At 42.0% G+C, this 12,187-nt stretch overlaps 1 protein-coding gene across 1 annotated transcript in view; it reads right to left on the bottom strand.

The window, feature by feature from the left end:
- The window catches only part of GALNT12 (polypeptide N-acetylgalactosaminyltransferase 12), a 47,257-nt gene extending 43,395 nt beyond the window's left edge, over positions 1-3,862 (bottom strand). Inside the window, exon 1 of the mRNA XM_066327619.1 lies at positions 3,403-3,862. Coding sequence (XP_066183716.1) covers positions 3,403-3,782 — 380 coding nt within the window. The 5' untranslated portion in view covers positions 3,783-3,862. The remainder of the gene's footprint in view (positions 1-3,402) is intronic.
- Between the last annotated feature and the right edge of the window lie 8,325 nt (positions 3,863-12,187).

Genomic DNA, 12,187 nt, shown 5'->3' with positions numbered 1-12,187 from the left:
GATCAGTCGTCACAAAAAGCAAGTTACAGTGGTGGGAGCAAGGAATAACAACTTTCTGAATATTTTCACTGTCAGGAATATATTAGTAGGAGAAAGATCTAAATTTGAAACTTCCTGGATTCATAGTCAAATATCATCAATCAATACATTATTTGAGCAAGTAATCTCAGCCAAACTATTCTTCTCTTCTTGTAGAGTACTACCAGACATAGATATTAGCAAATACCTGCCACACTTCTGTTCCCATGGCAGGTCCAGGATATACAACGTGCAGCAGTAGGAAAAGATTTTGGCATCAGTTTCTGATACAGCAACACCTTGTGCAATCATTTTGCATATCACATTTAACAGCTTACTGGTTCAGATACTCTCTAGTTTTCACTGGATTCAAATGTTTTCACCAATTCACACACAGAGAGTGGGTTCATTGATCAGTGTGGGAGGACATTAACAAAAGGAGCAGTGGGGCATCCAGGTGGTGGTAATGTTTCCCTTTTATTCTCCCATTTTACTAGCATCTAAAATTTCCAGATTGCCTCCAGACACACAAGAATATGCTGAAACAGACCAAAAGCCCATAGCCCAGAACACAGTCTCCAAGTACAGTATCTGTCGATATCTCCTGAATATTTGATATAAATTTTTTACTGGATGGACTTGCTTATGCTTTACAGTAAATGGATTTTTGGAAGAGGGAGGTGGCAAAATTTGTTTTATCCACTTTCATGTATCAACCATGTATTGCAGCAGCCCTACAGGAGGTACACTTCCAGCAGGCCATTTGTCTTTCAGGCTGAAGACCAGTAAATTAGTCACTCCTTTATGAGAGCCATCCTGTGAGTTGAACAGCATTCAGGCCAACACAGATTTCTGTGGGACTTTATCAGTAATTCTTCACTCCTTAAAACCAATAAAAAGCAAAACAACTGAAAAAAAGAGAGAAAACCAACAAAAAACTCCAAAACAAATGCTTCACTGCCTCTACTCAGTTATCTATAGATGCAAGGAATTTCCACATTATTTCACAGTTGCTTAAGGAACTCATCAAGTAACAACACACTTCTTTATCCATATAATTATGTTCTTCGGAGAACTCAAATTCCTGAGACACGTCATCCTTGACAAAAGCCTTGTTGACTCTCTCAACAGATCACACCCTCTCATCTGTTACTAATTCTTTCCCTCACCACAGTTTGTAGATAAAATGCTCGGAAAAGATCCAAGGCTTGCCAGCATACAGTTCTCTGGTTCTCTTCTGAGACTCCACTAAAAAAATGGTGCATTTGTCACCTTCTGGTCTTCTGATACTAAAGTTGTTCTACTGAGCACACCTAAAATTTAGCCTTGGCATTATTTTAGTGGACTGCTGAAGCCTAGTTGCCATCTACCATTACTACTTATCTTCCAACACTGTAGCCTCACCTATCACCAAAATGTTCATTGAAGGTCATAAATAGTCAAGCATTATACACCTGAAAATAAAATTAAAAAAAAAAAAAAAAAATTCCCTAGACTTGAGAGTTCAATCTGTATAACCTCTAATCTTGGAACAAAGTGCAATGCATTCTCTATGGCTGTGGGCTCGGTGATACGTTTTTCAATTTTTTATTTTTTTTTTAACTTCAATCTCTTTCATGGTCTTCCCTCTTGAGAGGAGTTAACTTCATTGCAAACTTCATTGCAAAATTGCCTTTGGGAAAGTTTTTTTTTTACATTTGCTGTGTGAGTTGGAGAGATGCTCTGTGATATTTTTGCCATAATTTAGATTTAACTGAGTACAAAGGCACCTGCCAACAGTACAATAAAGCACCAGCTTTAGAAGGCAATTATCTCTGACATTATGTCACTGATGCTTCTGTGATTCTTTTATTTTGGATATATTTTGTCATTTCAGCATCTATATATTCAAATCCAAAAGGGTCTGCTGTTGTAGCAAAATCTATTTAAATTATTTTCATTTCTAGAATAGTCACCCACATCCATCTATAATGGCCCCTATTCAAAACTGTGACCTTCCATTTCTTCTAACATCCTGTCATAGAGAAATGGCAGAAGTCCAAAATAACTCATTGAAATTATTCAGTTCTTCCCATTGAAATGAAAGTAAAATGGTCCTTTTTGACCTATGGGCTACAGACTACTTATAAGAGGGGAATAGTAACAAAGTAAAACAAGCCTAGCGTTAGGCTTAAACTTAGAATGAAAAAAGGTCTTGCATTTGCACTGCAACTTTTTAAAAGCCGTCATAAGACTCATGGCTTTAGAATCAGCACTTACAGTTAGAGTTGGTGAAACATTGGGCAGGACACACCAGCGTGAACTGAATGCACGGGAGAGCCTGAGCTCTGCTTTTTGCTACGGCATCGTACAAACTTGCTGCAACAAAATAAACCAGCTGAAACCAAGCTCAAGTGTAACACAAGTGAGGGCTGTGAGGAGGCAGTAGCAGCCGTGGCTCCATCCCATCCCCGGTGATGGCTAACATATCCCCTTAACTGGCTAGCCCTTCCTCTCACCAGCCGGCAGCTCACTCACAGGAGAGCCCAAGACGGTGCCACGCTGAGTATTTGTGCAAGGGCAGAACAGTCAGACCTGTTGTGCCACGCTGGCTTCACAGCTGCACTGAACCTCGCCTGTAAACTAGAGCCACCTCATCGAACACTATCTACACGTCCTATGTAAACGAAGTGTTCTTCGTTTACAATTGCCAATGCCATTATCTGCCACTGTCATAACTGTAAATGTAAGCTGTAAATCTAACTTGTCTCAGCAACTGTGCGTCCTGGATCAAGCACAGTCCTACTTCAGAATACCATTCGCCACCCCTGTGAGCACCATTTCCAGCTCGTTCCTGGTAAAACTGCTGATAAAACAGTCTCCTTTAAACTCTATCTCTTAAGACATTTGAATACAATGCACAGCTGAAGTGCGGGAAGCGGAACATTTATAAAGCTGGGAGTGACTGAAAAAGTACGCTGCTGCCCCTGGTGACTTACCCACGGGCCAGCTGCAGCAGGAGGGGACAGCAGCAGGAGAAACACGGCAGAGCAGCGTAACTTGAGGACTGAAAACACACTACCGGGGCTACGTGGGAAAACAACCTGCACACGCACCACCAACACGCGACTTCGTGCTGCCTTGTGTAGGTGCGGCAACCTGGCAAAGTCACCAATAGACTTAGCTCTTGACAGCGAACGCTGTGATCCAAGAGCGTTTGTGACGGGAAAGTTTCCTAAAGCCTCCACGCCCGCTCCTGAGCGAGAGGTACTCGAGAGAGACACGACTATCCCGGGCCGACCGCTGCCCGCAGACCCTCCGGTCTGGCGGAGCGGCTCAGTGAGCCACAGCAGCGGCAGGCACGGCTCCTCCGTCCCGGCCCCACCCGCCCTCGGCGGTACTCACAGCGGGTGCCAGCGCTCGGGCAGGCGGCGGTGCAGCGAGATGCGGTCGCTCAGGTAGATGTTGATCTGGTGCCGGCGGATGCTCTCCTCCTGGCGGCGCTTCTCGGCCGGGCTCAGCTCCAGCCGCACGGCCCGGCCCAGCTCCCCCAGCGCCCCCGGGTCCAGGGCCGGCTTGGCGTACACGGGCCGCCGCAGCAGCTCCGAGTCGGGGGACGGCGGCGGCGGCGGGGCGCGGCGGGCGGCGTGGCGGGGCGGCGGGCCGTGCCGCCACACGAGGAAGCCGAGGGCGGCCAGCAGCCCCAGGGCGAGCAGCGCGCCCTCGCCCCGGCAGCCCCGGCCCCTCTTGCCCCAGCACATCCCGCGGCCGAGGCGGCCGGCCATGCCGAGCGGGCGGCGGCCGCCGTCTCACGGACACGGGCGCGCCTCCGCCCCGGGCGGACTCGGCGAAGTTCCCACGGACCTGCCCACGGCGCGGTACCCGCTCGCCGCCAGCGCTGCCCCGCCAGGAAGCCGGCACGGCTCCTCCCTCCTCCCCGCCCCGCCGCCGGCCGGCCCGGAGGGGCGCGGCGCGGAAGAGCCAAGCGCGGGCGCTGCCGCGGGCTGGGGAGCGGTACCCCGCGGCAGGGAACCTGCCCCGCTTGTCCCTCGGGGGTGCTGCGTCCCTGCCGCCCACCAGCCGCCTCCCCGGGAACGATGTCCCTCGGTTTCCTGGTGGTCGGAAGGCTGTTTGGCCCCCGAGGGTTCCAGCACCCCAGGGAAGGCACACGGCTCCAGCCTGCTCCGCGTTCTCCTTGGGGACACAACCGGTGGAACCAGTACTGGTCCTGATCCATCCCGGGGCAGGGAGGGAGTGGAGGCCATCCCGATTCCGCCGGATCACACACAGATGATGTGGCGAGAAGGGAGGAAGGCACGTTCTCTTTGCTGTCACCCTTCAAAGGAAGGGTGATCTGGTTGCCCTGAAGCTTGAGGGGCCTTCGTGAGCACTGGTAGCTGCATGGCAGATATGCTATTTCCCCAGCAAGAGAAAGCTCTGCTGGCACAGAGCTGCCAGGGCCACAGCAAACTGCTTTGGCCATTGGAAGTGATTGGGAAGGCCCCAAGGCTTGCTGTCTACGGACAGAAGTTTCCGGAGCTGCCGGACAGCAAGGGAGGTTATTTCTCACAGAGGGACTAGGAAGAGCTTAGAAGTTGAAGGAAACGAATTGATAGGAAACCAAGCTTCATCTATTCTGCTGCCTCTAGAATAGCACATTCTTCAGAAATGCAGCAGAACGCAGGCTAAGAAGCTATAGGCATTAATGACAAGCTTTTTTTTTTCTGAAGAAAGGAGTGTTCTTGGTTGAAAAAAGAAATCAACCAATGTGGCCTCATTGATAGAAATCCAGAAGACTTGTGAAAATCCCAGGTTTATAATACAGATAATGGGCAGTCCATTCTATGGCTTGACAGAATTATGGGGGGAAAGAAACAACAGTAGCACAAGTTAGAACTTTCAGATTTGCTTCACACTCAACAGCATATCCATACCGCTTGTTTTACTTCAACCCCTAACAGTATGAAGCCCCATTTGCCTAAACCTGTGGTCTGGAGGCTGTGAGATTACATGAGAGATCCTGATTTTGCGTGTGAAATACTTCAACATAAATGTAGCATAACTGGATACAGTTTCTCTCTCACATGAAGGAGGGAGCTGGATCTGTTCTTGAAGTGTCATTTGAAGTGGTCCACAATTTTTCCAAAGAGACTGTTCACTGCAACATCCCCTGCTGTCGGAGGCCTGTCAATATCTGTCGGGGAAGACTGGACAGGAAGGGCTTATGGATATGATTGTCTGATAAGAAATACTGGAGATATAAAATCTGTGAGTGAAATAGAAATGAAGGCCAGCTTTGAGATGTAGGCATGGCAGGCAGGAAGACGGTGATTAGCTGGATAGGTTGAACGACAGAAAACAAAAGGACCCAAGAATGCAGCCCCTGTCCACCCTGCCAAGGCATCAAGGAAAAAGTAGATAAGAAGAGTAGTCTTTAGAGTTTAAAATATAGGATGATATGGTAATTTAGTAGTTCTTATAGGTTGCATGCAAAGTCTGTAGGTTTTGTATCTTGCACCCGGTTGTCACTGTAAATTAGAATATTCAACACAAAAGGAGATATAATGTGTTGTAACAAAGTCCTCACTCTCTTACCCCTCACTCTCTTACCGCTTACTCTCTTGCTCTCTTGCTCCTTCCCCTCTCGCCGCTCTTCTTTTTCCCTACTTTTTTCCCTGCGCTCTATTACCTCTCTTGCCTCTTCGCCCCTTCTCTCGCCTGCTCTCTCCCTCTGCTTCTCCTACCTCCCTCTCTCCTACCACCCTGACCCCGGCACTGTTCTTACCTCCCTTCCCTCATACCCCCTCTCTCTCTCCCTCTCTCTTTAAGGGCTTTCCTTCAGCCCAGGCTGGTGGCCGAAAGCAGGCCCTCTTTACCCACGACCCTTGCAATAAAACCACGTGTTTCTAGAAGATCTCAGGTCTGCAGAGTTCCTTTGTCCCTGCCGTCCACGGATGCCTCTACAAATATCAACCCAGCAGAGGAGTTCAGTCATGCCCAGAGAGGGAACTTCTGCCCAGTATGCAGCACTGGGCAGTGCTCACCAGCACTACGGAGGAGTGAATGAAACTAACACTAAGGAAGGGGAAAAAAATCATCACTATCATCCATTTCATCAAAAAACATACATTTATGAGCTCTTTCTGATTTAACATTATAATAAATATTGTATATGACAACAAACGTAGACTCAGCTGCTGTGGAGGCTGTGCTCTGGACATAAGGGTGCTGAAAACCGAGGACTGATTCTGATTCTGACAAGCTAGTATAAATCAAGTAATTTAGGTGGATTTGCAATGAGTGTGTGTATAGACAATTTCTTATTCAGCTAAACAGCTAGCTATCACAGGTAATTATATAGGCAGAAATTCTAGTTCCAGTATGTTTTGTAGACAAGTACTAAATATCAGTATGTTGGACATGAGAATTTACATTGCATATAAAGCTAGCAAACTTTGGGCCTGAAGAGTCAGATGGCATCAGTTATTGCATGCCCAGTGTTTACTTTGTCTCCTTGCTGACCATCTTTCTGAATAAAGGAAGCCTATTCCTGGAAAAAATCAAAGGAGAAGAGATTCTCCTGGACTCCCAAAAGAAGTTACTGAGGAGATTGGGATGAAGTAAAGAACAAAAGGTAGGACTAAGAATTATTTAAGAAGAGTGAGAAAAAACCAAGCAAACAACCCCCCCAAGAGTTCTTCTGCATAGGTTCTTAAATATTATAAGAATCTGTATTTTATTTAAGTATTTTAAGTATTAGAACAATATGGAAGAAGCACAAGAACAGGATCACATGACTAAAACAAGTTCTGAAACAAAACAAAAAAGGGAAATAGAGAACCAAATATGGCAGAACTGCTCTCAGCAGTACTAACCATTTTACAGCAAAGGAATGGGTGAAGACTTTCTGTGATCACCATTGCAGCACAGACTGAAAGTATTGCTAGTAAACAGTAGTTCCCTGGGGATGACGTCCAAACACATAAACCAGAGGAAATTCATCAAGAGAAAGTACAGTAATGAGGTTAATGTAAAAATCATAAAGAATTAAATATTTGCATTCACAAAGAAGTTTGTAAAGGATGTAAAGGATATGAAGGCAAAACAGGTCTTCTCAAACCTTTTCAAACATTTTTGGGATGTAAATGTAATAGGAAGACTGAGCATTCTGAGTTGAAATAGTTAAGGTGTAAAGAATTCTCTCTGAACATATAAAAAAGTCCCAGAGGGAAAAAAAAATTTCTACAATTAATAACGCAAACAAACGAGTTTACTGCTAGCCATAAAACTTGTAGCAAAATTTTAATGGAAGAATTCCTTTTAAGAAATTCTCTTGTTTCTTTCAGGTTGAATAACAATGGAAGTTAAAACAATTTGTTATGATTTTTTTTAGTGTTTAGTGAGTTGTAATTTCAGTTGCTTCAGAAGTTTCAATGAAAAATAAATAGATTAACCAAACAAGTAATATAAAAGGTCTAATTACTTATCTAGAAATATCTCTTGTGCCCCTTAGTTGTCCAAATTAAATCAGAAGATTGGTAGAATAATCAATACCTTTGCGAAGTTTATCTTTAAAAATGGATTTTCTTTTTCTTCACCTCAAAAACTATTCAAAATATTAACTAAACCTTTCAAAAAGCACTAAGAGAAAAAGACTAACCACAACAATATGTAATTGTCCATAAGAATTCACATTATAGTGACTGTAATAGCTGAAATTAAGGGTGTTATCTATTGCTCTCTAAAGTATGTTTGAAATGCAGGTAATATTTAGTTCACCTAAAATACATGAGCTTATTGAAGGAATAGGTTTACATATAGGGAACACCTAAAAAGGTAAGATAAGATTAACTATTTGACACCTGTATAGTTACTAAAAGGTATTCTTATTTTTAGTGATGACATATACCTTAGAGAAAAAATCAGAGCTAATAAATTTTGCAAAAGATTTAAAATTTACCTCATCCAAACTTTTCCTTTTGTGTGTGTATGTGTAAAAAGCAAAAATTTAAAATGGAAATAGAGTGGGAGGACTGCATTTTCAATAAGTTAAACAGCTTCCTAAATTCACACTTCCAGAGTAAAAATAAAGTATCAAATAATGTATTTCAGAATAAAGTTCCTAGTTTTAGAAAAAGCCAACACTTACATATTCTAAAAAAAAACCAAAAAATTAAAATCAGAAGAATATGATAGAAAACATGATGTACAAATACTTCAGACATAGATAGGAAATTTGCTTAAGGAGAGAAGGAATCTTCCAAGTTATAAAACACACCCACTGGAGATAGCATTGGACCTATGAGGTCATGGTTCACCATTGTTTAAACTGTGCATAAAATCGCACTGCCTTGCAACACCCCCCACTTCTCACCTTGGCTAATCTTTCTCTCCTTTGTTAGCACAAATATTTTTAAAATATTATTATTCAGCCTATTGTACTACCACTGCCAAGGATTTTTTTTTTTTTTTTAAATAAATGTGTCTGCATTGAAAGAGTCTATAATTGAGACAGCTCCACAGCACATGCCAAACACGAAATGAGCCGCACCCTGATTCCCCAGTGCCAAACTGTCCTCGGTGCTTCAGCACGAACTCCATTTTACAGTGTAGGCTTTGGATCAGGAGGGAAGCTGGGTATAGAGTGCACAGGCAGAGAGATTGAGGAATTGAGAGGAGAGAAAGAACCCTAAAAAATAAAACAGATTAAAAACACAGACCTGATGACGGAGATAGAAAGTGTCACCTATTTCAGAGATCTTCTGTCAGGCTGATGAATGGTGTGAAATTCTCCTAGTGACAGGTCAATAAAATGACACATACATAATACACACACACACACACACACACACACACACAAAATGCCGTGCTCAAAAGGTCACATACAAGCCAGGACAGCTTAAAGACAGACAGAACATGCATGTCAAAGGCATCAATCAATACATTTGCTCCTGTAGATATGTATTGCTTGCATATAATTTTTTTCTTAAGCTAAATAGCAAGCATGAACTGCAGGCAGTGGAAGAGAGAACGTACATAAAGGAAACATAGGCCAGGAAGCTTAGCTGTCAAAAAGGTTTGGAACAAAACTGCACTTCTGCTCAAGTATGGTATGATGTGACATGTTAATGAAGGTGTTATGTTGGAAACCTGACTGATTTTTCAAATAGTCTCATGCAGACACAACAAATTAAAATACTGGGCTGCAAATTCTTTTTGAAAGTTTGTTAAAATTATGGCATATTCTGAAACACATAAATGAAGTAAATTCCTCAAAAAGGTATATAGCAGCTGGTCATAGTAGACAAAGTGAAGACCAAGATTAAAATTCTGAACCAAGAAATCAAGCAGGTATTACGTAGTGAAATTAACCTTTGTCACTCTACACTGTGCTACTTACTACCACTTGGTTTTTAGTAATTTTTTCAAGGTTGCTCCTGTTTCTATGCCTGAAAGGGCCATAGTTAACATACATAAGTCCAGCGATACTGGGGAAGCATTTTCTTTCCTGTAATGGTATTTCTAATATATGTGTCTTTCTTTACATTAAGGCAGATATAAGTGTCTTCACAGAAAAGAAATACTAAAAATTTCAGTTTTCTTTTTCTCAGAGTATGACTTTCTTGTGATGTACATCAGTAAGATTTTACAGTAGCAAATAAGTCCTTTTCCTCTTAAACTGCCAAGAAAAAAATGCCATCATCATACTTGGGGATTTGAGATGCCATCATCCTCAGACTTTGATTATGCAGATAATGAGTGAGTCAGCTAATGAGTGAGTCAGTTTCTAGTTTTATGGATTTTTTTGGAACAGATGGCTTGACTACTTGCATTTTTACATTTCTGAGAGGCTTTTGATTATGATGGCAATTTTACAGTTTTCCATATTACATGATTTACATATGAGGTAGAGGTTTGCTCATGAGTTATAGTATGTGTTCAAATATATCACATCCTATTACTACTGTAAGAGTAACAGAATTTCTTGTCACGTTACCTGGCCAATTTGTAATTCTACATCATTGCACATTTGCCATGTTATACTTACTTTACTAGTTCCACAGGTACATTACATGCTCCAATGATTTCCTAGCTTTGTTTGGCAAATGATGAGTTCTGAGTTTTGAAGAACAATGACTCTAAGTAATTTATCTCTTTTATTTCACATTATATGATGAGTAGCATCAATAAAGCTTATATCTCCTTGCTGGTGTTGCTGATGTTTTGAGATCATTAGCAGTGGAGAATTAGGTTAGAAAAGATTCACAGATGTTGACTTCACATGTGTACCACCTTATTTGTTCTGCATTTTTTGGTGAGCCTGTTCTGTTCCTTGCACTTTTCTCATTTTCTTTACTTGAAAGTAATTTCTTAATTTATTATGTTTTTTTCTGCCATTTAAAATTAATTTAACTTTGGAGCAATCTAACAATGACCTATACAAATTAGCGCAGAACTGATGTGAATAAATTTCTTGTCAAAAGCAATGCATTTTTCACTGACTGGACACAGATGCAGTTTGGACAAATCTTCTGAACAACTAACACACAATCTGCACTTGAGAATCTTGGTTTTGTTTTGTCCCATCTTACCTTCCAACCTAAGTTTTCTCCATTATCTTACCCTAATGAATTGTTGGAAAGGTTTAGGTTGTTCTTTCATTGGTGAAGAAATCAAGTCCTGTATTTTCCAAAGAGCTTTGTACTGCATCATCCAGGAGAGTATTCCATAGCATTTTATTAATTACAGAAGAAATTTGATTATTTTTCCTTTCTTTGATTGTCAGTCAGTGACAGAAATCCCTGAATGATCATACCAGCATAAATGCCTAGGATGCCAACTGAAGATGGCAATGACCATCAGATGACAGCAGCAGAATTCAGGACAAATAATTTTCTCTCTCATTTTTAAGCCCCATCAAATATTTCCTATGTTTTATAAACTTCTTAAAGTAAGTGTTGCATCTTTTGCTTACAGGGTCCTAATTACATTCACAGCATCTTTGTCTGGAGCTTCAAACCATTAGTAGAAACTGATGGCATAATCATCAGCTACATAACATAAATTTGTAGATCAACATGTTCAGTAGCTTATCTCAAAGATAAACTGGCGTGATCCTGTCACTAATTTGACTATATCTGGGCATGCACTTTGATATGGTAAGTATGACCCAGTTTTCTTCAATCATGAATAATGTATTGCATTAATCACTCTTGCCTTTCCCTTCTTCCATGCTCTGAAATCTTACAAAGAGTGAATTGCACCATCCAGATTTATTGACAATGGCAAGCTCCTCATACTGTTGTAATGGAAGGATGACTGTAGGCTGTTTTGGCTGGATGGAAATTCTCCCTAGCTATGCATCTTCACTCTGATGATGTAAGCTTCTTTATGCTTAAGGAAATTATTGAACATAAATGTAGGTGACACTTACTTAAATATTAACACATGCTATTTATAATGAAAGGAGTATCCTTGAATACATGCCCCGTCCAGGAAATTGTTCTATTATCTCTGTAATGATAAATATGCAAATTTTTTTTCTACGAATGGTACTTTCCCGAAGGAAAAGTGTCCATAACTGCAGCCAATACTCTTGTTTGCTGTAGACTTTCTCCAAGTGTAACTTGGTGTTTGGCCCTTTGCCATGCTGGATTTGCCAGAGTATCAGAGCCAAAAAAGCTGTATAACTTGGAAGACAAGGATGCCACTGCCTAAAACCAGGGGATTTCTACATTTCAGTGGCATTTGATAGTTTTACTATACTCCTTTTAAGTTTTCCTAGTCTTCTCATCCCCGGATCCTCCACCCTACAACAAGTGCCTTGTCCTGCCAGTGAAGCCACTGATTTTCACAGAAAATTACCTGTCCGAATTTACAGGGACACAACATGATATCCTTGAGTGACAAAGGTCAAGATTTTCCTTTTCCACCTTGCTTTAGGTGTTGTAAATCAGTTTGACCCAGAAAGGATTTCAGGATTTCCTGGCGGGCTGAAACTGAAGAGAAGACACACAAGAAATTCACATTTTATGCACAAAGATTTTAAACTGAAGGACTAATCATCACTGTCCGAGGATGGGAAATGGGTGTTTGCAGGGGAAAAGACTGAACTTCAAATCCTGTACGTCACTGAAGGGAGAGACCGCTTTGGAGGTAAAGGAGAGACAAAGTAGGGATGATGCAAGTG

The sequence above is a fragment of the Sylvia atricapilla genome, chromosome 1, assembly GCF_009819655.1.
Source record: "Sylvia atricapilla isolate bSylAtr1 chromosome 1, bSylAtr1.pri, whole genome shotgun sequence".
NCBI lineage: Eukaryota > Metazoa > Chordata > Aves > Passeriformes > Sylviidae > Sylvia > Sylvia atricapilla.
Note: the sequence above shows the minus strand (reverse complement) of the source record. Positions and strands in the feature narration are given on the sequence as shown.